Source organism: Colletotrichum scovillei (genome assembly GCF_011075155.1).
Source record: "Colletotrichum scovillei strain TJNH1 chromosome Unknown Contig00005, whole genome shotgun sequence".
Lineage (NCBI taxonomy): Eukaryota > Fungi > Ascomycota > Sordariomycetes > Glomerellales > Glomerellaceae > Colletotrichum > Colletotrichum scovillei.
The window spans coordinates 2,185,411-2,212,153 of NW_023336263.1; the positions used below are offsets into that span (position 1 = coordinate 2,185,411).

Genomic DNA, 26,743 nt, shown 5'->3' on the forward strand with positions numbered 1-26,743 from the left:
GAAAAAGGAGGAAACTCGGTCACGGCGTGGCTTCGCATCGTGACACCAGCCGGCTATCTGCATCTCGGAAGGACGGCATCATAGCGCAAACGGAAACTGGTAGTTATGTTCGTGATACAGACAGAGGTTGTCGCCAGCACAGGTTCGTTCAGGCTACAAATCAGCGCCCAGAAGGAGACGCTCAATAACGCTCGTATTAATGGCGATACCAAAACCGCATCGACGGCAATACTGACCGCCTCTTTTATACAGTTTTCCTAATCTCATGGTCTGCCAGCAGTTACCCGTAGCGTTTCTGGATTCGAAAACCCGGAGCGGCCGAGGTTTCCTGCTTCAGGATGAGGTCTATCGTCAACGTTGCCCAAATGAGCAGAGACTATCCAAAGGAGAATGCCCCCACAGCGCGGCCTTTGACGATGTCGTGATACAAACACGCGCCGTATCTATTTTGGTATACTATCGAAAATTAGTCCTACGGTTGTTCCTGGATGCGAAAGCTCACTCAGGATCGTCACCAGCTGATCATGTATCCACCTCCTCCATTCAAGGTAGGCAGAGGAAGAGTAACATTGTCGGGCATCGTCACCATGTCGCGCAACGGTACGCGGCGGCAGGTGCACGAGCATGATGAGTTTCCCACATTCTGGGTTATGATACAAGGTTGGTGACAGCACGGGATCATGGATCGGATCCGACGGCTTTTCTCGTTTGCTTCGAAATCTGGGAAGGGTTCAATTTGACTGCTCAATATGAAAGGATAAAATCGTGCCAATATCCCGATTTTCTGAGAAAAAAAGCCTTTACCTCCTTTATGTACCTCAAATTGCCTCGACGTACACCGTCTCAACACACAATGATTTCGACTTTGTTACTTGTTATTGGTATTCTTGTGGCCGCGTCTTGTACTATCTCGGCGCAACAGTACCCTATTGTTGGAGTGAGATCCGGTATCAATATGCGGACTGGAGAAATGCCAATAAGGAGGAACATCAACACCATACACGAAGAAGCCGGACCGCAATGGTAAGACTAGAGCTTGGTGATAGACGCCATATTTCTCACAAACGCTTAGGGACTTATACGTTGGAGCCCTCACGGCTATGCAGGATGCGAACGAAACCGATCCCATATCGTATTTTCAAGTCGCTGGTTTGTCATCATGAAGTCCCTTCATCATCAGAACATTCTACTGACAGTCGCAGGCATTCATGGGCAGCCGTATATGGCCTGGTCAGGAGGAGGACCACAGACTGGGGCGGATGCTGGATACTGTCCACATAACGTACGTCTTCACAGTCCGGCAGCGCAATTGTTTTACACTTTCTTGCTAAGAGCCGACAAGCAAGGACTGTTTGGTACTTGGCATCGCGGATATCTCTCGCTTTACGAGGTTCGTGCGACCGATCCCCCAACATGAAGACTTATTGAGCGAGTGAAAACTGACTACTTATTCTAGCAAGTACTGGTCCGCTACGCCAAGCGCATTGCGCTTTCTTACCCGGAGTCTCATAAAGGAGCGTACGTTGAAGCTGCAGAGAGTTTGCGCGTTGCGTTCTGGGACTGGGCCGCGGACTCTCAGGTCCCGCCTGTGACGGCAATGCCGAATGTTATCGTCAAGAGGCCTGTGGGCGGCGCCTTGCAGCCACTCGCGGTGCGCAACCCGTTCTACCGTTTTACTTATCCGAAAACAGCTCTCGATGGAAAATTCGGTAGCTTTGATGGAAAGAATCACACGAAGCGGTGTGTTGGAGACGGCGAAAGCTATCCCTATACGGCGAACGCGAGGCTCCTGGGTTACGGCTTGAAGGAAAAGGTGGTAAGTTGATGAACACAATTCCTAAGAGCAAGCTTATGGCTTTACAAGTCTCTTGTCTTTACTGATTAGCCACAGTACAATGTCTTCTTGAAGGCAACCTCCTTCGATGAGATGGTCACTGCCCAGAATGAAGGCGCCAACTTTGAAGGACCTCATGGAGAAGTCCATGTCGGGGCCGCCTGCGGCCAGGATCTCCTCCATCTATCAACCTCGGCATTCGAACCACTGTTGTAAGTTCTGCCTCACCCTTGCGACGCCAGGTCTGATTCGTTTCCCAAGCTGGCTTCATCATGCCAATGTAGATCGCCTCATTGCCTTCTGGCAAGCTCTTCACTTCGATAATGCTACAATGCATTTCTCCTATGCCTCATCCCAGATGTTCGCCACGCCATCCGGCACCACCATTAACCCGCAGTACCCCTTGTGGCCCTTTACTGGGACGGGCGGTGGTCCACTTACCAGTGAATCGGTCACGCACGTCCGTGACTGGGGGTACACGTATGCACCGATGAGGTTCTGGGATCAGACACCAGGAGACGTTAAGATGGCGGTCAGCAGGACGGTAAACAGCATCTACGGTCCTCAGGAGCAGCAATCTTCTTCCATGAGGGTCAGGCGGCGCAAGATGGTCCCGATAAGGCAGTATGTCGCCAAAGTCGAAGTTGAGAGAAACGAGCTGGACTTACCTTGCCAAGTGCAGCTTTTCTTAAAAGGCTCGATGGCGGGCTCTTTGACGTTACTGGATATGCCCAGGCAGGGGAAAAGTTATGATGAGATTCCTCTGAATCGAGGTATCGACGCTGCTGGCCTGCGTGGTCTTTCGATAAGCGGGGTTCTTGGAGGGATTGCGGATGGGTTGGAAGTGGTCATCGACAAGGTGAGTACAAACATCGCACTTAATCCCATATGACGCGTAGTTCCAAGGCCATGTGAAACTGATAAGCTTCTCGACAGTTGGATGGCACAACTACGCCGCTGGAACGTGTCCCAAGTTTGAAGCTTGAAGTTGAAGACCAAGAGATCGTTCCATCGGACTCTGCGGACCAACTTCCGACGCTGGGCACCAGGCGGAGTCGGCCCGCAATGCTACGACCTCTGTCAGTTGACAACTAGATGGCTAATTTGATTTCTAAGAGAGGGCCTTTTCTTGCGCACACACTTACATATGTTCGTAATTTCCAGGTCAATGTTTCTCGTGAGTGAAAGGGATGCCGGTACTTCTGCTTGCCGCTTTCGGTCCGGCATTTGGTAATAATGTGAGGCGCATTTTGTACTTAGATGAGGTGGTGATAGTAAAGTATGCACCAACAAGCCCTGTCAAATGGTTCGGGCTTGAGACATTCTCTGCCGTTTTGTATCCCTGTGCCTGGATGATCTGTCAGATGACATTGAAATTTCCGCCCACTTGGGGTTGTATGCGGCACATCTGCTCGTTCTGAGAAGCACGAAGTGCACACATGCACTGCGGAACGTCGGACGTGAGAGCATGTCAAATATGGTCACCTAAACACAAGAACACTAAGCCCTGACACAACGAGACCCAAAACCAGGGCGAACGAGCGAGGTTGTGCTTAACGGCCCGAAAGGCGCGTCGGATGTGTCTTACGGGCGCTTAAGTAGACGTCAGTCGGTGAGGGTGGTGATATTCTTGCACGTATGACTGGCGACTAGGGTTACGGCATGAAGTTTCTTGTTCATATTAAGGTCAAGACCAGTCAAATTCTACTTGGAGACGAGAAGATCACCACATGGAGGTGATAATGCAACTAATCGCCATCTACACATCCTGCCCACCCATAAGCCACAGCGCGCCGCAACTCGCCTGAAGCAGCATGCCACAGACCATAAACACTTTGCCCGCCTGTCCATCGCTGCTGAACATCAAGCTAACAACCACAAAGACATTGAGCGGGATTCTGAGGACACCGTACACCTGTGCCCTGACACCGTCATCGACGACTTTACCCTTGAGGTACCCCATCGAGGGGAAATACAACCCGACGCAGGCCTCGAATAGGCAGAAGAGCCAAAAGGTGACTTGCTCCGCGCGAGGGGAACCCGCTCCGAGAGCGAAGAATACGGCGTTGGCAGCGAACAGGACCGATAGCAGCAGCCGGGATGGCGTGGAGACGAGGGCGAGCAGACGGGGGTACAGGAGAGAGGCGAGGAGGGTCGAGGCCATGAAGGAGGCGAAGATGATGCCGTATGGCAGTGTCTCGGGCGAAGATGAGGCCGAGACGAGAACAGGGGACCAGAGTACTACAAAGAGGTACATTGAACCTTCAAACATGGTTGAGGCGAGGCCGATTGTAAGAACGCGCTTGTCCGTCATTGTGGCCCAAAGACTAGGCTTGTTGGCGTTGGACTTTTCCGATGAAGAGGATTGACCTGCTGAGCCATAGTTCTCGTCCTTCACACCCAGTCAGTAAGAAATTAGCAATAGTATACGATTTGATGTTGCAACGTACCCATTGACTAGCAATAACACCAGCAGCAACGACCAGCAGCCCGACACTGGCCAAAAATGGCGACTTGCGCGTCCCAGTCACAGAGACGAGCCATTCGCTCACCACACCGCTCACAATCGCGACAATGCTGTTGACAGTGCTCATCAGACCGAACGTCCGCGAGAGGTCCATGCCCTTGTCGCTCAGACGGCGGGCATGGAAATCCGTCACCATCCAGCTCTCAAAAACACTGAACAAGAGACTCGTTCCCAGACCACCGAGTACGCGGCCGATGAAGAGCAACGGGACACTGGGTATCGTGGTGAGAATGCAGGAGAGCGCGTATGCGGCGCAGAAGAAGAGACAGCTGGCCTTGCGGCCGTGGCGGTCGGCTAGTGAACCGATGAAGTAGCCGGCCACGGCGCCGGAGACGAAGCCGGTTGTGAAGAGCGTTGGCACGAAGTCTGCCGAGATTTGATGCTCATTCTTGTAGAGAGAGTATAGGAACGGTCCCTAATGTTGCTATGTTAGGAGATTCCATCATTGGACTCGGAGAATGCATGTGAGAGGTGAGCTACCTGTAGCCAATCTGAACCCATTACGAGGGCGTAGACGACGTAGAAGGCCCATTGAGAGCCTGTCTGCTTTGGCTTCTGTTGAGAACTCTTCTTCGCATCTTTCTTGGAGACATCAGACTTGTCTTGGCCTCCCGAAGCGAAGAGAACGCCGCAGGCGAGGAGTAGGCCGGCGAGGTTGATTTGGTAGATGTCCAGCATCGTGGCGGATACCTAGCGGGCAACTGGGTCCTGGATTCTCAATCTTTTGTACGGACTTCACTGGCAGACACTTCGAGTGAGGGATATTAAGTAGGGTATGAAATGAAGCCAGCTTCGATGTGAGATTGTGGTAAGAAGAGCGAAAGCCCCGTGAGGTGGAGTTGAAGTCGTTAAACTTCAAAGTTCCAGGTGTCCTTCTCCATCTTGCACGGGGTGATTTTCCGGGGGCTAAGCTGGAGCATGGAGTGTTTCGGGCGCACAACCTCCAAAGGGGCTCTTCCAAACGTCTCGTTTTAGTTCATTGAGTTCGTCTGATGTTGAGGAGCCCAGTGTTCGGACGATTTTTTCACTCTCGTGTGAGCTTGTAAACTTATGTAAAGCCATTGTCATATTGTCAGTCTGACTACGTCGACTGAGTAATAATGAACCACTTACAAAACGTAGAGAGGGATGAGAGAAAGCTGCCAGAAGCTGCGAACGAGACATAAACGGGATCCAGACAGGAGTGTCCGGGGCCGTGCTATCCCTGTAACTGACACGAGCTAGGGGCCTCACAGTGTGCGGATCCTCAGGAAGATCACTCCGTAGCTTCAAACAAAATGGTTTCCGGAAACATTCTATAAAAACCTCGCGTATTTTACCATCTTTCAGACCTGGGATTATGAGGATGCAACAGAAGCACCCAGTTTCATTTCACCCTAGTGATATATTAGTCCTCACTTTCCTGGTTTGCCTTGCGAGCCTGTCCTCCTCTATACTTGTCGTTCTCTCTGATATCGCTTAGATATGTAAGACTTCGGTCCCAACCCTTCGTAGGCTTTCGACTGTATCAACTCATCGAACAAGTGCCGCCTACTATCCCGGACGGACCCAATTATGAAGAATTTACGAAACCAATCAACGCGATGTACGGCGCTCCATTTGACGTCTAGCAGAGAAACAACCAAGCAAGCATGCGTAGCATGGAGATTGAAAAGAAGGGCTTGGTCAATTGTGCCGTATCTCATCCATTTAGCCCCCGAGAGCCGTGCCCATATTCTGGCTTGATCCAAACGATGCAATGGAGCTAACCACTCTATGTAACGTTCATTTTATTCCCGTGATCTTCCACGCAGGATCGTCGAACCTAGTACCACCTACCGCATAGAGCTCTTGTGCGGGGTCATGAACTAAACTTTGCTAATCAAGTCGGACGATGCTGCGGCCGGGATTGCCGTCCGGTCATCATGCATGAGGCAAGACGATGGAATTAAATGAAAATGAGCTCTTCGGAGACTCGGTCGGTGGTCCAAATTCAACTCTGACACGAACTGCGTAGCTTCGGGATTTGGTGTGAGCTCTGCTTACACGGACAATACTCAATAATCAGACTCTCCTGCTCGAGCGTACTACTTGAGCGTCGAATGCCGTTCTGAAAGCATTTTGTCCATTTACTTCCAGCGTGCTCTCATCGCATGTAAACCATGCGCTTCCTCGTACTGCTCATTGCCTTCGCAGTGGCGGGATGTTGCCAATCGTTCGATCCATTAGCCTTCGTGGACCCCTTAATCGGTTCCCAGCGCGGCGGGAACGTATTCGCCGGTGCGACACTACCATACGGCCTCGCCAAGGCCGTAGCCGATGTCGACGGGGAGAAGACGGGCGGTTACTCGACCGACGGGAGCAACATCACCGGCTTCAGTATCGTCCACGACAGCGGCACCGGCGGAAACCCTAGCTTGGGCAACTTCCCGCTCTTCCCGCAGATCTGCCCCGGCGACGAGCTTAATAACTGTAGATTCCGCATCGGGGACCGGGCGACGCAGCATGATGTGAACAAGACCGTCGCCGAGCCGGGATACTTCTCCGTCGAGCTGTCGTCGGGCGTGAAGGCGGACATGACGGTATCTGAGCACGCGGCGCTCATGCGGTTCAAGTTCCCGAGTGGCGGAAGCGAGCATCCGCTCGTGCTATTGGACTTGACGGATCTTTGGGCGAGCAGGCAAAACGCGTCGATCAAGGTCGATACGCCCACAGGGCGAATGTTTGGAAACGGGACATTCCTGCCTAGCTTCGGTGCTGGGTCGTACGTGCTTCACTACTGCGTCGACTTCTTTGGCGCCCAGGTCTTTGATACTGGGGTATGGGTCAACAATAGAGCCGGTAACGAGCCCAAGGAGTTATTCGTCACCAGAGGCTTCAACTTATTTTATCTCGAGGGTGGCGGCTTCGTGCGCTTCAAAGAGCTGACCAACGACACTGTCACTGCCAGGGTGGGAGTCTCGTTCAAGAGCAGTGATCAGGCATGCCGCAACGCAGAGAAGGAGATTCCGGATCCGCTGAACAACTTTGATTCGCTGGTGAAGGCAGCAAAGGACGCCTGGAGAGAGAAACTGAGCCCCGTTTCAGTCAAGGCAGCTGGCGCAACGGAAGACTTGCAAAAGAGTTTCTGGAGCGGCTTATACCGTAACATGATTTCTCCTCAGAATTATACCGGCGAGAATCCGCATTGGGATAGCGGGATCCCTTACTTTGATTCGTTTTACTGGTAAGCATCCATTCCATCTCTCCATGTCTCCTTCTTCTAACGATGTGCAGCATGTGGGACAGCTTTCGTGCGCAGCACCCCCTGCTTACCGTTATTGACCCGGCAGCTCAGGCACAAATGGTAAACTCCATGCTCGACATCTACAAGCACGAAGGCTGGCTGCCAGACTGCCGCATGTCTCTCTGCAAAGGATGGACTCAAGGAGGCTCCAACGCCGACGTCGTAATCGTTGACTCCTACGTCAAAAACTTGACCTCGATAGACTGGAAGGTGGCTCTCGCGGCTATAACAAAAGATGCCGAGGACGAGCCCCTGGAGTGGTCCTATGAGGGACGCGGCGGCCTCATAAGCTGGAAGACCCTCAACTATATTCCGTATCTAGATTTTGACCCAGTTGGGTTCGGCACAAACTCAAGAAGCATCACGAGGACTCTGGAATACTCTTACAATGACTACTGCCTTGCAACCCTAGCCCAGGGACTGGGAGAAGGTCAGTCACATGACAAATACATTGCAAGAAGCACGAACTGGCAGAATCTGTGGAAAGAGGACCAAAGGTCTTTGATCAATGGCACCGACACCGGATTTACTGGCTTCTTCCAGCCCAAGTACATGAACGGAACATGGGGCTACCAAGATCCCATAGCTTGCTCGAACCTTGCTGGGTTCTGCTCCCTGACGACAAATCCGAGCGAGACGTTCGAGGCGAGCATCTGGCAATATCAATTGTCAGTACCCCCTTCCGACTACTGGCGACTACAATCTAGCTAATATGTCTCCAGTATCGTTCCCCACGCCACGTCAACCCTTATCGATCTCATGGGCGGTGATGACGCCTTCGTCTCCCGCCTCAGTTACTTCCACGCCTCGCCCCTAGCCGACATCTCCAATGAGCCCGTATTCTTGACCGTCTATCTCTATCACTACGCCGGTCGCCCAGGCCTCTCAGCGGAACGCATCCACAAGTACATCCCCTCGGCCTTCAACTCTTCGCGTGGCGGCTTGCCGGGTAACGACGACTCGGGTGCCATGGGGGCTTTTCTTGCCTTCTCTGTCATGGGTCTGTTCCCAGTCGCGGGACAAAATGTTTATCTCATCACGCCGCCGTTCTTTGAGGAAGTCAGTGTCAAAAGTCCGGTGACGGGGAAAAATGCCACTATCAAATGTGTCGGGTTTGACGCTGCGTACAAGAACATCTACGTGCAGAGTGCCAAGCTGGACGGGGAGGCGTACACCAAGAGTTGGATCGGGCATGAGTTCTTCAGTCAGGGGAAGACATTGGAACTGACGCTGGGAGATAAAGAGTCTGATTGGGGGAAGAGTAAAGAGGCAAGGCCGCCGAGCTATGTAGCTGTGTCGAAGACGTGAGAGTGGGGATCCGCGCGTGGCATTCACAGACGTATACTCAGATGCTCATGTTCCGTAGTTTTCTCGCATGGAATACAATACAATCACTGCCCATGCTCTATATTCAATTGAATTGGAATGGTAAAGCAAGAAGCACCGCCTGATGTGTATATGACCTAGTGGTGGAAGGTAATGCCTGGTTTCGGCAAGAGCGCGAGTTCAAATTTGGTGGTCCTACATAAGGCCACAGGCAGCTTCTTTTTTTGGATCCTTGTTGGTCTCTTGTTTTTCCGATTCCCCTTTTCTTACTATCTGCTTCCAAGTGTTCTTCTCACTGTCAATCTAGCTACCGCACGCCCGTGGCGTCACGCTTCCAAAACCTCTTGACTCCAAGTCTCGTTCTCGTAGCTCACGCTGCTCTTTGGCGTACTTGCGGTCGATAAAGTCAGCACTGTCGTATAGATCAACGACCTTTGGATCGACAGAGCTGCCAATCGCGTGTTCCTCCACACTGGCGAACAAGAAGAAGGTGCCGCGGGGGGCGTCATCGCAGCTCATGTGGTGAACCACGATGTTTTCTGCGTCGGCGCAGAAGACTTTCTCAGCAGCTTTGACGCTTCGAGCGGCAAGAAGAGTGACTGCCGCGGCTCGTGGGCCGGGCGGGGTTACATGTTGTCTTTTCATTTTGTTGTGTGATGTTTGTTATTTTGGAGTGCTCTTACCAGGAGGAGTGGAAGGTTGGTTGGTTTTTGGTGTATAAAGGAGACAGCTTAGGACTCTTTTGGTGAAGAAATTGAATATGATTGACGATTCATGGCTAGAGGGATGAGTTACAAGAAGCTGAATGGTGAATGAGAGGCATTTCAAGGAAGTCACATTCACCTCCCGGTGTAAGTCTCATATATCGCCCTGATGAGGATCATGTGCTCAAGTGAACTTTAATGGCGACAGGTATGCTTCCTCGTTCATTTCATTGATGTAACGCAGAGAGACGCAGTTTACCTTCCCTTACTTTAGCCAGGTGTGATCACAAGAATACTAAATAAACGGCCAGACTATTATCAAAATAGTGTCTTTCTTGACGTGATATCCTGTCTTGAAGCCCTTTTCTGTAACCTGTATTTGGTGACCATAATCGCTTCAAGCGGACTCCATCCAGGAGTCATACCTAGGGAAAACTCCCTGTGTAACCGCAAGCCCATACCTTCCCATCCCGTCCGGCCAGTGTCGCCTCCGTATGACCCCATTCCCAAGAAAAAAATGCTGCCTTCACACAATAATCAAATCGTCGTCATCGTCATCTTCAAAAGAAACCGCCTGCGGCAGATCCATACCCAGACTCTCCCTCCCAGCCTCTCGAATCCCCTTCTCCGTCACGAATCTCGTCTTCTTCCTCACTGGCGGCTTATCACTATTCAGCTTTTCACCTTCCTTCATCTTGGCGAGCTTGTCCTTGAGATTGCCACCCCATCCAAAACCGGTTTTTAGCCCTGTCGCGGCCGTCGCCGACGACGGCGCCCCGATCGAGGAGCTGGATTGCGCACTCTGTGGTCTCTTGCGTTTGATTGGGCTGAGGTGCAGGGCCAGTTCCCTATTCCTGGGCATAATGCCTAAGCTCTTGATATCAGGCTTCTGTCGCGCCCCGAGTACGTTCGAAGCTGACGAAGATGACGGCAAACTTGACGCAGAGGTGGGATTTCGATTGCGGTCTGTTTGTTGCATGTACTCCTTTCCAGTGCCGGCGCCGATCTTACTCAGCCGCGACATGATGCCCCTCTCGCGTTCTTGAGCAATCATCCTTCTTTTCAGATTCTCTTCCTTTTCTCTTCTGTCCATAAGTGCCTGACCTCCGTCAATGAGTGACGCAGAACTCATTGACTTCGTAGCGAACCAATGGCTGTGTGTTTCTCGGTCGTACTTTCCCGATTTCTTCTCGGGTTCTGGGTTAACGAGCTGTCTCGATTTCCACTTGAACTTCTCTCCAACACCGCCAAAGTCCATTGTGTTGACCTCCATGCGACTTGCTCGCTGCTTGGAGACAGCTTCGTTAGTATGAAATTCGCAAAACTCGGTTCGTTTCTTGTTGACCCAAGAGTTGCAGAACTCGCCATCTTTCTTGATGGATTTGCAGAATCCCAAGTCCCGGGCCTTTCCAATCTCCATGATTGTGTCAACATCAGAGTTGATCACTAGACTGAATTTCCCAGTGGCTTCTCTGCCAACTGGAGGTGGCATAATGGTCGGGTTCAGAATCGCCAGCACTGTGCCTTCTGTGAGCTTCCAAAATCGGGTGAATCCTGAGTTGAAGAGAAAAAGCTCAAGTTCCCACTTGAGATCGCATAATGTGACGACCATGTACTTCCCTCGGTCTGACTGCTTGCCGTTTTGGTCAGCTCGAGGCTTGTGAGAGCGGGGCTCTGACTTCTTTGCGACAACGGCGAAGACGACAATGTCCTGCTCAATGTCTGGGAGCTGAAATTCTGGAGCCTTAACCTTCCGCAGCAAGTCGGGCAACTTGAATATCTTCTTTCCAGACAGAGTCCTGGTCAAGACTTGGTGGGGAAGAATGCGCTGTGAGAGATGAAAGCTGGAGTACGGTTCGAATGCTGATGCTTCGGCTTCTGGTACGTCTGCTGGCGCGACCTTCTTCGGTCTCTGTGGTTTCTGTCCAGCCATCATCCAGTCCGGTGGAGGCTCGTAGAGGCCTTGGGGGTCATCGTCGTCTTTGGAGGATGATGGAGCTGGAAGAGCAGGTATTGCGTCTAGCTTGCGCTGGTTGGCTTCTGCTCTGTTCATTCCACCAAGGATCTCATCTCTGGAGAAACTCGGCGCAGCTTCCTCTTGCTCGGGAATGTCGATTGCCTTTTCCTTGAACTGCTCAATCTCTTTCTGCCCGATATCAAAAGTCTCCGACCTGACCTTTTGGACTCTTTCCCTCAATCCCTGTCGGTCGACCTCTTGTGTTCTTGCTGCGGCCAGCCTTTCATTGAAACTCAGTGGTCGTGATACCTCTTGTTGAGCAGGAGTCCGTGACCTTTGGAGATAACCGCCGAACTGCTGCTGCCCATCTTGGGGATTTGTGTTCCTGCGCAACACACTTGGTGCTCTCTTGATCCCTTTGTCAATCCCAAGCGCAACCCGAGTCGGCGATGCTTTTGGTGGTGCGGGCTGAGTCTTTCGGATTGGAGACACAGGCACCTCGATGGTGGCCTGGGGTTCAGGTCGGGATAGCGCCCGGCCAACTCCAAAACCTTTCGAGGTTGGTCGTGTTTGAGTCGGTGGAGCTGCTTCCGTCCTCTCCCTCGCGCTCTGCAACTTCTTCAACTTTAATCTTGCCTGAATCTCCTGCAACTTCAACTGAAGTGTCTCCTCATCCTCGTCCTCCTGGTCGTCCATTTCGTCGATCAAATTCGCCGATCGTGTAGACAAGGTGGAGTTTGCACGTCCCCTCTTTAACGGTGAAGGAGAGGGTGATCCTCGATTTTGAAGACGTCTTAGGCGCTCGCGACCGCTGGGAGTGCTAATGAGGGCTTCGTGGGGAGATCGGGGAGGCCATTGAGGCTCGTCGGGCGGGGGGGCTATGTTGATGTTATGATGTTGATCGTTTAGAATGTCCATTTATTACGAACCGGGAGGCATCTTGCCGGGGTATCACAATGGTGTAGTCGAGGGCGTAGCTGTCGTATGTCCAGTCGGCCTTCCGGAAAAGACCGCTTGATGGAGCTTCAACGCCACAAGCCCATGACCCGCCAGCCGGCCTTGTCAGCTTCGTCTGGCGCAAGACTGGATTGGAAGTCGAGACGAGGGGTCTGTGCTGGCAAATAAACAGCAAGCGGACAAAGAAAAGGAGACGATAGCGACTGATGAGAAGGGTGTGAGATGCGGCTAAAGGAGTGACGTCGAAGTTGGTGAGCCAAATAACCGCCTAAAACAAAATAAAGCAAGAGTGCGAATAGTGCGGTAAGAATGCCTCGAAATCGTTATCGAATTGTCGCATCTGAACCTCGTCGTCACGATAAGCCTGGTCAGACTAGCCTGAGAAGAGGAGTTTGACGTGGAGTAGTCGATGACTTTTCCCTCTTGCCATTGGCTGTAGTCGCGTCAAGCCCCAGAGGACGCGATCCACTTTCTAATTGAACCCGGCGCGTCGTCGCGTAAGAGCACAGCACAGACAGAAGGAAGGGTCGGTCCTATTAACTACCTTACCTTAGGTTCTAAGTCCAAAGACGACCGATCTCAGCGGAAGGTACCAGGTATCTTCGTCCCACTCACTATTGACCACCACCAGCTTGGTTACTTCCATACAAACTTCAACCCACCACCAGATCTTTCTTTGGACCTCTCACACAATCAACAGCCGTTCTTTCTGGGTCAATTGGTCTGTTTTTGGTGTAAATCACTCCTTGTACATCATCGACCTAACTTCTATACACACATCATCTTTCGTCATGGCGAGAACAAGAGCGACCAAGGCCGCACCGGCGGCAAAGACCGAGTCGAGCAATGCCTCTTCGACGGCCAAATACACTCTACCTGAGGAGTCGTCAAGCGCTCCCCAGCTGTTCATAATCCCCCAAAAAGCTACGCGTGAGGCTCGCATCGTCTCTCTTCCCAACCCTCGCTACTCCAAGTCCACCCGCTACCTGCTTTGCCCGGAGACAGGCATCTACGAGTTCACAAAGGTTGTTGCGCCGAAGACGACACCAAGGAGCTGGATGATTGAGACGACCGCTGGCACACTGGAGGAGACGGACGCAAAGGACGAATCTCGGCTTGAAGCCCAAGTCACCAATGGCGCCGACCTTTTTGTCGCGACAGCCGTGGATCCTCTGTTCCTACTGGTTCCAGGCCTATTTGGCACCGCGAAGCCAACAGACACGAAGCGACTATTCCTTTCCAGCGACGACCACTTCGATGCAGTCTCGACTTCGTCTTCTCACATGTCCGAGGCTCTGCGATGCCCCAAGACGAGAGCGCTTCTCGAGTCACGTATGGAAGTCGTGTGTGATACAGTCGATGCTGGCGATGAGAAGATGTACCGGCTGAGTGAGAAGAAGCTTGTTCTTCAGATTCTCGCAAAGGCACGGTCTATGAGCTCCAAGGGACTCCCCGCCAGCATGGACGAGAAGTTTGTCAAGAAAGTTTTGGAAGCTCCTATTCAAGTTCAGAAGTCACAAGCTGTCAAGGTGGAAGTGGCTGCAAACGAAGCGAATACGTCAACACCGTCGAACGAATCTGGCGAATCCCAGTCATCCGTCTCAACCGTCGATAGCAAAGCCTCAGCAACATCCAATGCTTCCACAGCAGCCACGTCTGTCGATGGAGAACCATCCGAAGAAACCGTCGTTAGCGCTATCCTAGCATCCGCCGAGGTGACCAGCTTGCAACGACTCAAAGTTGCCTTTAACTTCATCTGCTCAAGCTATGTTGCGCCAGGCATGGCGTTGATTCTGAAGAAGCTCCTTGCCGACAAGGAAACTTCAGGCGTCGACTTCTCGCCATTGGACGAATACGTGGTCCAGCTCACCAAGCTTCGCGCAGAAGCTGCCTCATCTCGCTCCATGGCCGACTACTCGAGGAAACGCATGCTCGACGAGGAAGAGGAGGAGGCCCGCGCTGAGAAGAAGCGCAAGATGGAAGAGGAAAAGAAGAAGAAGGCCAGCCAAACGCGAGGCGTGAAGGCCTTGAGCAAGGTCAACACTACGGGCATGAAGAAAATGAGCGACTTCTTCAAGAAGAAATAGGCTAGCCGGCGGCCGACCATTTGAATGCATTCATTTTTGGGTATCGGTACTCGTTCACAAACAAAATGTATCGTCCCCTTACTCCGTACCTCTAGCTCGGCCCCGATATCCACCACGAACGCTCGCCGCGCCTCTGCCGATCCTCGATGTGCTACTCGAGTAGCTGTGACCGCGGGTTGCCGATGAGGTGCCTCGCACACGCCCACGAGAAACTCCCCGGCCACGTGGTGCACTGCCGACTGCCGCCTGTCTCTGTCGCTCTTCGTCTTCCTCCTCTCTCTTCCTCCGAGCCGCTTCGCGTCGCCTCTCTTCTTCAGCCGCCCGTCTCTCGGCAAGCTGCTGCTTCTGCAGAGTCTCTGCCTCCAGTTGTACCAAGTCGTTACTTGCGCCTTGCCAGTTGGGGTTCAGAATGAGTCGCTGATTGTGTTCGGTTTGGGAGAGGATTCGGGTCCAGGTGTTGAGGAGTGTGGATGCATTTGACACGGTGCTGCCAACAGTCTAGAAGACGAGGTCAGTTGGTTTCATTTCAAAGAAGCTTCTCGCGGGGCGGCGCACATTCATGTTGCCCTTGGCCTTGTCAAGGGTGCTGATTATGCCTTCGATGGCAGCATTGATGTTCCGCACTCCCTCCAATTCTTTCCGCAAAGAAGCCTCTCTATCATAAGGGGCGTTATGGGTCTGGTTTGCGGGCGTCTTTGGTGTCTTGGGGGTCTTTGGTGTTCTAGGGGTTTCGGGCCGCTCGGAGGGAGGTGCACCTCTGCCCTCGGGGCCTGGAGATGCCCATATATCCTCCGTGATGGAATCGTCGGTGTAGTCTGCCATAGTGGTAGGGGCACTTGGCGTTCAGCTGCAGCTACAGATTGGTTGTGGCTCTGTTCTATTCGGCGATCGTCGGTCCAGACTTAGATGAGGGGACGTTCCGTTGGAAGCGCAGTCTAGCTTGTCTGTACTGTTAGGAAGCGCGGCGCAAGACGGAGTGTGACGTTATTTGTTGATGGATCAAGACTTTTGGTTTAGAGGTCTCCGGTCGCTTGGGGGAAAATGTGGGATGCAACGAGTGAGGGGCACTCGGGAGTGGAGACACTGCGGTGCCAAAGGTACGAATAGGTGTACAGTGGCTTGTGCTTTACCTACCTAGGTAGTACTACGTACAGCAACTTCAACAGACAGCGACAGTGCTCGCCCATTCGAGCGCTGTTGATTTTACGCGAAAATTCGCGTCTCCTGAGTAGTCAACGCGTCCCCGCTGCCATGGTGGGGTTCGCTTAATTTACAGAGAGAAATGAGGCTTGAGTGGTGAGGTACAGGTGCAAAACGGGGGGCTGGGGCTGGTGCGCTGCAAAACACTCGGCTCACCCTCACCTCACCCCGTCCCCAGCCTCTACATTTCCCAGCCTCCAGCCTCTTCCCACGTTTTTTGAGACCATTTCCTTTTGCATCCCAACTGCCGCCCCATGATCGCGAACATCATCCATCCCATTCCACACATCCACTTCTCACTTACATCACCTGTAGCCAGAGCAACCAGAGACATCACAAACTGAACCGTTTTAACCTCTGTGCAGTTGCCTGGTATTGTTCAAACTCATCAGGTCGCTTCATCTCTTGATACTCTGATTGCCGGAGTCCATCTAGAGTCTTTTACCTACATCACCTTATCCCCCTCTAACATCATCACCACCTCACCTTGGGGGCAACCACAACCCGACGTTAAAAAAAAAAAAAAAAAACGATCCGCGCGCCCTCTCACCTTGATCAACAGTTGCATGCGCAATTGAAGTCAACAAATCTGAATAGGAAGGAACGGTACACCACCACCAAACGACCCGGGCTGCCTGCCTGCCCTTTTCGACACAATGGCCACCGCCTTCGCAGCATCAACACCTTCACCTCCCCCTTCCATTCGCACACCACCGACACCCAGACACGGCTGGAGCGACAACTGGGAGCCTTATTCACCTCGCAAGTCGGCACGTATCTCATCTCGTCGAGCTGCAAACCGAACTCCTTCTCCGCAACCACCAACTCACCGCACTCCTCCTCGATCAACTCGCAAGCCCATCGCACCTTCCGCAGCCGCAGCTATCATGTCGCCTGCTGCTACACCTCAAAAGAAGCGCCAACCTGCGCAAGATTCCGTTCGTCGCGCTTCTGGGTTTTTAACCGCCGACAGCTCGTCCCACGCTTCATCGTCGCTCGGTATTGACAAGATGGATCGCCAATCGAACCACACCGCCTCGACTCGTCGCAGTGGCATGCTGCCCACGCCAGCCAAGACGCCCAAGAAGGCACCTACCGAGAAGCAAACTGCGCACATCAAGTCGGTCGCGCGCAATCTGTTCGCCAACGACGACGAGGCGTTGGTCACACCCAAGAAAAAGCGAACCCCGAAGAAGTATTCTGGCAATTCGTTGGAGAGTTTCACGGCAACCGAAGTAGAAGAGAAGATTGAGATCTTCACCGATTCGCAAGACCGGGTTCCTGTGCCCGACTCCAGCGTGGACAACCCGTTTTATGGCGATAGCGTCACCGTCGACAGAGAGCCTCCGCGCCGCCGCAGCAAGCGCAAAGTCGCGATTCCAGGAGAAGCAGCGCAAGGCGTTGACGATGCGCTTCAGCGTGAGGACGGCATGGTGTATGTTTTGTAAGTTGACTCACACATCTGCAAGAGAGAAGAAAGAACTTCGCTAACCGCCATCACAGCCGTGGAAAGAAGATCTTCCGCAAGTTCGCTGAGCCCGAAGATGAAGACGACGAAGAGGGCAGCTCAAGCGAATCTCGCCTTCGTAGACCGCTCACGCGTTCTGCCATCAAGCCGCGCCTACTTTTCCCTGTCGCACCCAAGGCCCCTGCGATAGGTATCACTCTCGAGGAAGAGGAAGCTGTTACCGACATCGAAGATCACCATCTTGAGGACGACGAAGAGGTTGAGGAAGCGCCAGAGACCCCGGCCGAGGTTGAAGAAGAGGCTCCAGCAACTCCCAAGGCACCCAAGTTTGGCCAGACGGTCGCAACCCCACCGTCGACCAGACGCACCACCCGCTCGGGATTGAAGGCGGAAGAACCGTCACCGATCAAACGCAAGACTCGCGCGAGTCCCTTTGATGACTGGCCGCGTGTCAAGAGCCGCCATGGAAGCAGTGCTACGAAGCGAGCGGGCGACGAGCTCGAAGCTTCTGCTCCTAAGCGAACTCGTACTTGATTTCATACTTGTACGAATAATTCATCTTTAAGTATCGATCGTTGCACAATCTAGCGACTTGGAGTCTGGGTCATTACTTCGCTTCGATCAGGATTATGGGAGGAGGAAAGCACAATTCTCGATAGGCTTTTGTGTAATGGTTACTTTACTTCACTTTCTGGACAAGGGAAAAAGTGGCTGCGGGATACTAGCGGTATCCTCAGTCGGATGCCCTTTTTCTACTAAGACTTTTTGTTTCCCTGGGTATGGGACAAGATTTGTAAAGCCTGCGAGGAAGGATTGGGATTACGGCGTTTGTTAAGCCTTCCATCAAGGAAGGGCTGAGATTGCGTGTAGGAAGAGGGCTGCGATTAGCTCTCAAAAGTCTGCAGACCAGGACAACACGAACAACACGAACGATTTTACATAGCATCATTACGTTTCTGAACTGCCTGTGAATTTTGAAGTGAGTCTCAATTACAAACAAGTTCGTAACATGACGTACAGCTAGGGAATACGCTTGCGATGAATTCTTCACCCCGGATGCCCATTTAGGCCAAGAAAGAGCCTGACCACGTCGGTGATGTGGGAAGGCCCGACGTTGGCTGGCGGTGCCGTTCCCCTCCGAGAGCGGGCACCGGATATCCTTCCGTGTCCAGCAAACGTCAACTTGCCCCACTATTGCAACCCCTCCATCCCACTTTGCGCTCTGAGAGTCTGTCTCGAGTTCCTTCATCCAGACACTCACTCACTTACTAGGTGGTAATTCATCTTCCTCACCGTGAAAGTCATAGCGTTTACTGGTGTTTACGACATCGAGTGACTCCTGTCCAAGATTTCCAACTCGTGCTCAAATAGTCTCGTGGTCATCTAGCACCTTAGTGTTAAGCCAAGACCCGCCATCCACGTCTTGCCGCGGGGCAATTTCCTCGACTCCGAAATCTTTTTGACTTTCAACTTCCTTTTCAGACCTTACCTTACCAACCAACCTTCAACTCAACTCGACTCGACTCACTTCAACAGCGCAAAGCGTAAGCCAGCTGTCACCATGCACATCCTCCTCACCAATGACGACGGCCCGCCATCACCTCACTCCTCTCCCTACGTCCACTCCCTCGTCCACCAGCTCCAGCAAGCCGGCCATGTCGTCTCCGTCTGCCTCCCGCACACGCAGCGCTCCTGGATCGGCAAGGCGCACATGATCGGCCAGACCGTCAAGCCGCTCTACTACCGCCCCTCCACCGAGGGACTCTTTGGCACCGAGGGCACGACCACAACCCGGCCCTCAGCCAACGGCGCCGACGACGAGTGGATCCTCGTCGACGGCACTCCGGCGTCGTGCGTGCAGATCGGCCTGCACCACTTCTTCCAGGAGCGCGGGCCCGTTGACCTCGTCGTCAGCGGGCCCAACTACGGCCGCAACACGACGGCCGTGTTCGCGCTGAGCTCCGGCACGCTGGGCGGCGCCCTCGAAGCCGCGGTGTGTAAGAGCAAGGCGATTGCGCTGAGCTACGCCTTCTTCTCGCGGAACCACGATCCCGTCATCATCGAGGGCGCCGCGAGGCACTCGGTCAAGGTCATTGAGAAGTTGTACCAGCAGTGGCCTGCGGGTGACGAGGTGGACCTGTACAGCGTCAACGTGCCGCTTGTCGAGGGCGTCGAGACGCACAAGACGTACTTTACGAATATGTTGCAGAACTATTGGCGCGACGGCAGCTGTTTCCAGGAGATTGAGGGTGATGCTGGCGACGAGGATGAGGAGGAGGAGAAGATTCGCGAGGGCGCGTTTGGGGAGACGTCTGCTGAGAAGCCGAAGCAGAGCGAGGAGGCAAAGGCTGGGGGTGAAATTGCCAAGGGCCATCGACACAAGCACTTCAAGTGGGCGCCGAGATTCACAGATGTCTATCAGAGCGTTGAGGAGGCTGCTCCTGGCAACGATGGATGGGCCGTCAAGGAGGGCTACACGAGGTATGTGATGCCACGACCGGATATTGATGACTTTGAAGCCTCCTTGGAAGTGCGGATGCTAACTACACACAGTGTGACGCCCCTGAAGGCCAACTTCTGGCATGCCGCCCAGGAACTCCACCAGAAGGAGCTGATTCTGTAAGTGAGCCCTTGATATTTAAAGAGATGTAGGCGCGCATGAACATTGTATCAGCGAGAAAGAGATACAGAGACAGAGAAAGAGCGTGACATGGCAATGTAGCCGGGGTAGGATGTCAGGACACGTTATTACACGAATGCATGAAGCGTAAACAGCTAGAGATGAAAGAGACGATCAAGACATAGAGAGGGACTCCTCTTGGGGGCAAGCTCGGCATGTACTCTTACCGCTCTCGATCGCTTTCGGAGAAGACAATAAATCATCACGAGAATCATATTCTTACCCCTTTCTTCATCTGTAGTGACAGCCCGCAAGCTGAGGCGCCTGCAAAGGCAGAGACAGAAGTCATTCGCTCGTCAACCAGACTTCCCATGCGAAGTTCCACCTTTGGTGCCCAACATCAGTCGACCACTGACACGACGACGGAGACGACAGTCGCAAACCCAAGATTCCACGCCATCATCAACTACGAGGACCCGTACGTCCAACCGCTCATCCTCGAGGCCATGGAACGCCTCTTCCCGGGAGCATACTCTCTCCTCCCCGCGCCGCAGGAATCCGCTACCGATGAAGACGCCGACAACGCCGTGAAACTCACCGCCAGCCTCCCCTCGCCCGACACAAAGATCCTGCACATCGCGCCCTACGAGTCCCTAGATTTTGACCACGTCGCCGCGCACCCGACCACGTCCCTCGTAAACAGCTACGTCATCCGCAAAGCCTTGATCAGAAAACACTACCTGTCGTCGACGGTGGACCACTGGATCGCCAAGCACCCTTCCTCGTCGCTCAAGACGCACGTCAAGCGCGGTGAGCACTTTGAGGTGGACTACGCCGAGTTCCTCGACGATGCGCTCGTCGAGGCGTTTGATCTGCGGGAGAGCATGGACAAGAACGAAGGGATCGAAGAGGAGAGCGGAAAGGAGTGGTGGATTCTGAAGCCGGGGATGAGTGATCGCGGGCAGGGGATTCGGCTGTTTAGCTCGATGGAGGAGTTGCAGGGGATCTTTGATGAGTGGGAGGAGGAGAGGCCTGACAGCGATGACGAAGATGAGGAAGAAGGGGCTACTACCGCCGCCGGTGACCGCGAAGGAGGAGGGGACTACATCACGACCTCGCACCTCCGCCACTTCGTCGCCCAGCCGTACATCCACCCGCCTCTCCTCCTCCCCTCCGACGCCCGCAAGTTCCACATCCGCACGTACGTCCTCTGCGTCGGGAGCCTCGACGTCTACGTCTACAAGCCGATGCTGGCGCTCTTCGCGGGTAAGACGTACCGCGCGCCGTGGGAGGACGCGGACCTGGACGGTCACCTGACGAATACGTGCCTACAGGGAGGGGGCGAATCTGCCTTGCCGCCCGTGAAGCAGTTCTGGGATCTGGTTTCGTCTTCGTCTTCTTCCGGTCTCCCCGCCGCCACGGCGGACCGCATTTTTGAGCGGATATGCGACGTCACGGGCGACATCTTTGAAGCCGCGGCGCGGGAGATGACGATCCATTTCCAGCCGCTGGGCAACGCGTTTGAGGTGTTTGGGCTGGATTTCCTCGTCGACCAGGAGGCTAGGCCCTGGCTGCTCGAGGTGAATTCGTTCCCGGACTTCAAGCAGACGGGCGGGGACCTCAAGGGCGTGGTGGCCGGGTTCTGGGAGGAGACGTTGAGGAAGGCTGTTGGTGGGTTCTTTGGTGTTGAGCCCGTCGGTGGTGTTGGTGCTGCAGCAGATGGAGACATGGTTCATGTTAGACGGGTTGATTTGGGTAGACGGTAAGGCGTTTCTCTGCTTCCATTGAACCCTTCGGCTTCCCTTCTTGGGATTGGGCCAGAGACCGGGGCGCCGGTAGGTACGGATGGTAGTTTGGAAACAAAAGGCAAGGCAGACACACAAAAAGTAGAGAGTATCGACATTAGGTACATTGCGCGCATATTCAAATCTAGAAACACCAAGAAATATCAACCCAAAATATCATCACAATGCTATATCATCGGAAACATTACCAGACCATCACGCAATTTCTTGGCAGGCAGATCAGGCATTTTCTCCTCTTTCAAAAACGATTGAACAAGGAAAGACTCTGGGACATGTTTTTCAAATTTATTCACCTACCTTGGCCGTCGTTGAGATAATCATCACGCCAATTCCCCGTGATGTCGTAAATTGCCAAGACGCAACGATCACCCCCTAACGCCTTGCCAATGCTGTATGGCATGCCAAGTCTTGCGGGAACTAAGGAAAGCACAACGACTTGGCTTTTTTTATTCTTAAAAAAATTCTCCTCGGCGATGGAGGCAATGCTGCATGCGAGCACAGTATCTAAACGTCTGCCAAGCGTTGCCAAGAAGGGGTAGTGCAAAGTACACACGCACAACCAAACCATATTTCTCTCTCTCCTACACAAAGAACAGTGCTCGATTATTGTGTCGTCAATTGTTCAATATTACTCGAGCCAAAGAAAGGTTTGGGTGAGATTGAACTTGTTCAGATGTCATGTGCTCGTTCAAGAGAGCTATTGTGAGTTGGTTTCTACAGCCGGACATTTCGGACTGTAGGCTGACCGCTTATTGCTTGCGGCCCCGCAAGCCCGTCGACGGCGGGAAGGCAAACTGACGCCACGCCTTTTCACACTGTTACACACATGCACACACAACAGCCCGCGAATCCCGGACAATAGTATTGCGCGGCGGGCGCTGCGAGAACGAGCAAGTCTGGGAAATTGTCGACGGTTTGTTTCGGTGACACCAGGTTGAATCTCATAGACATTGGGGGTACTACACACCACCACGTGGTTGGCTGCAGTGAAACATCTTGTGCGGGCGAGCACAGCCTCAATGACTGGCCTGGGATACACCTACTGAACCGGGTTGCCTCTTCAACTGGGTGTCACATATGTGACCTAGCTGAGACCTATTAGTTAGAGCGCATATTCGATTTGAAGAAAGTGCCGATGAACACGACGTCTTTTCAAGCTACAGAGGCCGCCGATGGAATCGAAAATTCGAGGTTTAGGAGAGAGCCTACGGGGCCATGAGGGTGCTGCCTCAAATTGCCTCTGGTGAGGGTTGAGTGTCAGATCGCCACCCGCAGGCTGACCCGATGTTTCTCGTTCCCACGTTTGAATGATAGGGCATCAAGGAGTTTTCTGGGTTGCAGTGGTTGCCGAGAGAGTTTCGCTCCCACGCTCCGAAGCTGCTCAGCCTCATTCGATCGACGTCCGTTGATGGCGGCGCGCCAGCCGGTTGGTCATGCAGAGATAAACTACTAGATGATACCTTGCCGCTGCGAGATATAGCGGAGAACATATTCCAGTCTAGTCCGGCAGGCGGGCGGGCGGTATGTAGCAAAATGAGGGGGCAAGGTGGACTCTCGTGCTTCGTTTTTGGCCGCTCACTTATCGGCAGCTGTGGTTGTAGCTGTGGTTGGGGTTGTGTTGAAATTGGGAGAGTCTAGACCTGAATCTAGGATCTAGAAGGGGTGGCCAGGTCAAGCTGAATATCACGAGCTGTGAGTCTAAGAGGGGGAACCGAGCGGGTTGAGAGTCGGTCAGCTGGGGTCCGATGTCGTTGACGAAACTTGACAGCTTGGAAGGCCACCTCCGGCTCAGCTGGAGGTCAACTACCGCAGTGGTCTGGAAAGGTAGTTTGAAGTCTTTTGGGACTCTGCTTAGCTGGCGAGTCAAGAAGCATACTGGCCCTTCGGATGAGAAACGATAAGGTTTGTGTCTTCCGTAGTTGACTGCTTCTTTTTTTGAGTTGTTAGTTGGTTGGGCCGAATCCAAAGGTGTGAATATACCGCCGGCAGCTTTGCGTGATGCGGGGCAAGATGCGGAGGTGAAGAGGCCTCGGGTCGGATGGTGGACGGTGCTAGACGGCATTGGCTGATGGTTGGATGTTGATGTTTCGTCGGCTCTCGGATGGTTGGCAGACAAGCAACCGGAGCAAAGCTGTGGTACTCCTAGGTTGACCACGAATTGATGCTGGCCGTGACCGCGGATTCGTCGGCTGCATGGAAATTCTGCTCTTTTCAGGCATCGAGGCTACCAAATCTAGAGCGGCTAGTTTCTTTGGAATCGGACTGCGGTCAGGCATCCAGAGGAGGTTTGTCTTTGTTAGGCCTTCACCAGAACTGGGTTGCCGCGGCAGGACCGCCCACAGACGTGCACTAGGTAAAAAGAAGGCGGCAGGTATTTTTGTGGGCACTATTGCACATCTAGGCGTTCAAGCATTCCGCAGGTCAAGATCGGTTCCTCGAGGGTTAGGGCCGGGAGATCAAGTACCGGAATGATGATGACAATGCAGAAAAGAAACCCCTGCTAAGCGAATCGACTCACTTTGTGTCAAGAGACCGGGCATCTGGGGCGCGCCCAGAGCGGTAACCGAAAACGGGCACGAATCCAAAGTATAGCATGACATGGCATGGCATCGTGTGTAGTAGCCAACAAGGCAAGGCCGACCGACTATGGAGAAACAGCAGGTTTCTGGTATTCGCGGGAAGCTGGGATGTGGAGTTCCAGAAAAGGACTCAAAGACTCAGAGACTCCAAAGTCTGGACCTTCGTGGCGCCGTCTCCTTCACCCACGTCCCACGGGTGGCCCATGCCCGTCCGATTCGGCCAGGGCCCCGATGCCTCTCATGTCGGTAACGGAATTAAGTAGTGGGCACCCGCCATTCCGGTGCGAGGGGAGCACGGGATGGTAATTGGTATTCGAGGCAGAGCCAACGTGTTCAGGGCGCCAAAACAAACAAGCGGAGCAGGCCAAGATTGCGCTGGAGAACCCAACTGCAACTCTGAACTCTTGCGCCTCTGCGAAATAGGAGAAACGTCCCATCCGGCATGAATCAGACAACCTGCCGTCTTATTGTTCATCTTTGAACAGACGCGGCCACTGTCGTAATTTGGCGACTGTGGTCTTGGCATCATCTTGCTTATGGATGCCAAGCGGTTCGGTTCGCCTCTTGTCACTCATTGACAAAGACAGCTGCTGAAGGGATTCAGGAATGCGATGAAAATTGTGGATGGTCGTCAATCCAGCTGTTGCTTGCTTTGTACTCCTCTGGCCCGGGTCCATACTCCGTAATACATCTCTTCCACTGTAGAATTATGGCCAAGAAATTGGATTCAAATGCTCCGAAGGCAAGTTTGAACTGTAAAAGGTTTCGCTCGCCTAGGTACAAGTAGAACTTGATGCTTCCCACCCACTTCCCGGACTTGTGCCTCCGGAGTTCGCCTGCAGTATGCACAGCTCTCAATGATGATTGAGACATACCCTGATAATGATGCTACTCCTGCTGGCTCCTGCGGGGTTGAGAGGAATTGCTGTGTTGAAGAAGAAGCTCCAAGTAAGACCGTTCATGTAAGACGTCAGACGTGCGCGATCAACTTGGAGTAAGCCACACCATCCTTCTCGAATCTGAGGAGGGGCGTTCCATCTAACGTGAGAGCTGCGACTAGGAATCGAGTCTCTCGTCATTGTGCATGATCGTCGAGTAGGAGCCTGGCTGCGGTGCCTCTTTTGGTCTTGTGCGGCAATAGTGGTGTGGCTACCGTGCCGCCCTTCAAGGCAGACCGAGAAGAGGAGTGGAAAAAACAAGAAGCTGTCGCGCAAATATCCGTACAATCAATGCAACTTTGCAACTTTGGAAAAATTCGTGGAATTCCAAACCATGGAGTTTAGTTGAGGCGAGCATCGGCGCACATCTCGTGCAAACCCTGACCTTGTCCAACCTTGAGATAAGGTAAGGGACAAGCCATGCAGGTTCGAGTGCAATCCCAAAGAGCCCCATCGAGCGTTGGCATGAAAATTTGTCTTGGCGTTTTGGCATCTGTCGCTGCGTTGCCCCGCCGTTGAACTTTGAACCTCGAGCCGGTACTTTGTATCCGTAGTCACATATCTGTACGGGGTATAGACAGTACGAATAGTGTAGCGTACCTGACGTCGGCCTTGAAAGAGAGACAGACCACCAGCGGACACCACCTCAGCTGGCCGATGGTTGATTTGTTGGTGCATTTTCTGCTGCTTGTATCAAACAACCAGTCCCGACCTGCCAGACTGGGCAAGCCAGCGCGCACATCCCAACGAGCCAGTTAACCGCCGTAGCACAGAACAGGATGGTCAATGTCGCCATAATTCTGTCTATTTATTGGCGCCATTTCTGTCCAGGGCAGGTCAGGCAATGTGAGTGTGGGATTCGCAAAACCTACTGCCAAGGCGCACCGCGCGGTATCCTGCAGAGTCGCCTAAATGACAGATGCGATTTGTGATGCAACATCTATCTCATCTCTTCCGAGACGACTTGCTGGAATGCGATGGTCCGAACTCGCTCAACAAGGCACGTCCTTGCTTTGGCGTATGCCCATGATCCTCGGTACCCCGGACCAAACCAGACAAGAGGCAAGGCACAATTATCTAGATGTGATACCGCACAAGTGTCTGAAAGAAAGCGAAAGCGCTATGTTCGACGTGGATGGCCGGTATGCCTCCCGAGAACGCCTGCTTCAGCACCACATGGAAGAGCCCTGGAAGCCACCAGACGACGGAAAAGCCGTCATGGTGTATCAGATCAAGAGAAAGAAGATGCGGCACGGGGGAAGGGGGCTTACAGAGTAATAAGCTGGTCGATTATTGGAAATGTAAAAGCTTCGTACTGCAGGATGCTGTTCTGGCTGTCGACCGTGGGCCACTGCAGCCTGCCATCCCACCCGCACGTCTGGCCCGATCGAACACCTTGTCGCACTGTGGGTGTTTTGGATTCGAAAGTTCCAATTACTTTGCCAGAACCTAAGTAGATGGTCATGTTGAAGACTA

The 26,743-nt window shown here is 53.1% G+C and overlaps 9 protein-coding genes across 9 annotated transcripts; 5 read left to right on the plus strand and 4 right to left on the minus strand.

Annotated features, from left to right (window-relative positions):
* Window positions 1-853: 853 nt before the first annotated feature.
* HER10_EVM0008138 (uncharacterized protein) lies at window positions 854-2,929 on the plus strand (the record flags this gene model as incomplete). Its single annotated transcript, XM_035477670.1, has 8 exons — window positions 854-1,023; window positions 1,073-1,149; window positions 1,203-1,282; window positions 1,343-1,390; window positions 1,457-1,816; window positions 1,892-2,046; window positions 2,096-2,693; window positions 2,771-2,929. 8 exons carry the CDS (start codon window positions 854-856, stop codon window positions 2,927-2,929), a joined length of 1,647 nt encoding a protein of 548 aa, XP_035334164.1.
* A 664-nt stretch (window positions 2,930-3,593) lies between these two features.
* HER10_EVM0003293 (major facilitator superfamily transporter) lies at window positions 3,594-5,039 on the minus strand (the record flags this gene model as incomplete). Its single annotated transcript, XM_035472975.1, has 3 exons — window positions 3,594-4,226; window positions 4,285-4,776; window positions 4,842-5,039. The coding sequence occupies 3 exons, from the start codon at window positions 5,037-5,039 to the stop codon at window positions 3,594-3,596; spliced, it is 1,323 nt and encodes a 440-aa protein (XP_035333841.1).
* A 1,463-nt stretch (window positions 5,040-6,502) lies between these two features.
* On the plus strand, window positions 6,503-8,934 carry HER10_EVM0001793 (putative alpha-1,2-mannosidase; the record flags this gene model as incomplete). Its single annotated transcript, XM_035471528.1, has 3 exons — window positions 6,503-7,566; window positions 7,617-8,294; window positions 8,349-8,934. The coding sequence occupies 3 exons, from the start codon at window positions 6,503-6,505 to the stop codon at window positions 8,932-8,934; spliced, it is 2,328 nt and encodes a 775-aa protein (XP_035333750.1).
* A 321-nt stretch (window positions 8,935-9,255) lies between these two features.
* On the minus strand, window positions 9,256-9,597 carry HER10_EVM0002796 (primase zinc finger; the record flags this gene model as incomplete). Its single annotated transcript, XM_035472491.1, has 1 exon — window positions 9,256-9,597. The coding sequence occupies one exon, from the start codon at window positions 9,595-9,597 to the stop codon at window positions 9,256-9,258; it is 342 nt and encodes a 113-aa protein (XP_035333813.1).
* Window positions 9,598-9,960: 363 nt separating this feature from the next.
* HER10_EVM0008081 (primase zinc finger) lies at window positions 9,961-12,921 on the minus strand. Its single transcript, XM_035477615.1, has 2 exons — window positions 12,543-12,921; window positions 9,961-12,491 (listed from the first exon to the last, which is right to left on the minus strand). Exons 1-2 carry the CDS (start codon window positions 12,550-12,552, stop codon window positions 10,183-10,185), a joined length of 2,319 nt encoding a protein of 772 aa, XP_035334162.1. The 5' UTR covers window positions 12,553-12,921; the 3' UTR covers window positions 9,961-10,182.
* A 226-nt stretch (window positions 12,922-13,147) lies between these two features.
* HER10_EVM0012891 (DASH complex subunit Duo1) lies at window positions 13,148-15,782 on the minus strand. The gene is made up of 2 exons (XM_035482270.1): window positions 15,213-15,782; window positions 13,148-15,155 (listed from the first exon to the last, which is right to left on the minus strand). The coding sequence occupies exons 1-2, from the start codon at window positions 15,477-15,479 to the stop codon at window positions 14,736-14,738; spliced, it is 687 nt and encodes a 228-aa protein (XP_035334510.1). The 5' UTR covers window positions 15,480-15,782; the 3' UTR covers window positions 13,148-14,735.
* On the plus strand, window positions 13,362-14,657 carry HER10_EVM0001055 (uncharacterized protein; the record flags this gene model as incomplete). The annotated part of the gene is made up of 1 exon (XM_035470816.1): window positions 13,362-14,657. One exon carries the CDS (start codon window positions 13,362-13,364, stop codon window positions 14,655-14,657), a length of 1,296 nt encoding a protein of 431 aa, XP_035333692.1.
* A 249-nt stretch (window positions 15,783-16,031) lies between the features above and the next one.
* On the plus strand, window positions 16,032-18,257 carry HER10_EVM0005329 (uncharacterized protein). Its single transcript, XM_035474950.1, has 2 exons — window positions 16,032-17,301; window positions 17,361-18,257. The coding sequence occupies exons 1-2, from the start codon at window positions 16,514-16,516 to the stop codon at window positions 17,857-17,859; spliced, it is 1,287 nt and encodes a 428-aa protein (XP_035333977.1). The 5' UTR covers window positions 16,032-16,513; the 3' UTR covers window positions 17,860-18,257.
* Window positions 18,258-18,504: 247 nt separating this feature from the next.
* Window positions 18,505-21,822, plus strand: HER10_EVM0002645 (5'/3'-nucleotidase SurE). Its single transcript, XM_035472348.1, has 3 exons — window positions 18,505-19,806; window positions 19,879-19,944; window positions 20,247-21,822. The coding sequence occupies exons 1-3, from the start codon at window positions 18,887-18,889 to the stop codon at window positions 21,709-21,711; spliced, it is 2,451 nt and encodes an 816-aa protein (XP_035333802.1). The 5' UTR covers window positions 18,505-18,886; the 3' UTR covers window positions 21,712-21,822.
* Window positions 21,823-26,743: the final 4,921 nt, after the last annotated feature.

Coding starts and splice junctions, on each gene's coding strand:
- HER10_EVM0002645 (XM_035472348.1), top strand. CDS start 18,887: ATGCACATCCTCCTCACCAATGACGACGGCCCGCCATCACCTCACTCC. Junction 19,807..19,878: donor GTCAAGGAGGGCTACACGAG/GTATGTGATGCC, acceptor AACTACACACAG/TGTGACGCCCCTGAAGGCCA. Junction 19,945..20,246: donor CACCAGAAGGAGCTGATTCT/GTAAGTGAGCCC, acceptor CTTCATCTGTAG/TGACAGCCCGCAAGCTGAGG.
- HER10_EVM0012891 (XM_035482270.1), bottom strand. CDS start 15,479: ATGGCAGACTACACCGACGATTCCATCACGGAGGATATATGGGCATCT. Junction 15,156..15,212: donor AGGCCAAGGGCAACATGAAT/GTGCGCCGCCCC, acceptor CTCGTCTTCTAG/ACTGTTGGCAGCACCGTGTC.
- HER10_EVM0005329 (XM_035474950.1), top strand. CDS start 16,514: ATGGCCACCGCCTTCGCAGCATCAACACCTTCACCTCCCCCTTCCATT. Junction 17,302..17,360: donor GACGGCATGGTGTATGTTTT/GTAAGTTGACTC, acceptor CCGCCATCACAG/CCGTGGAAAGAAGATCTTCC.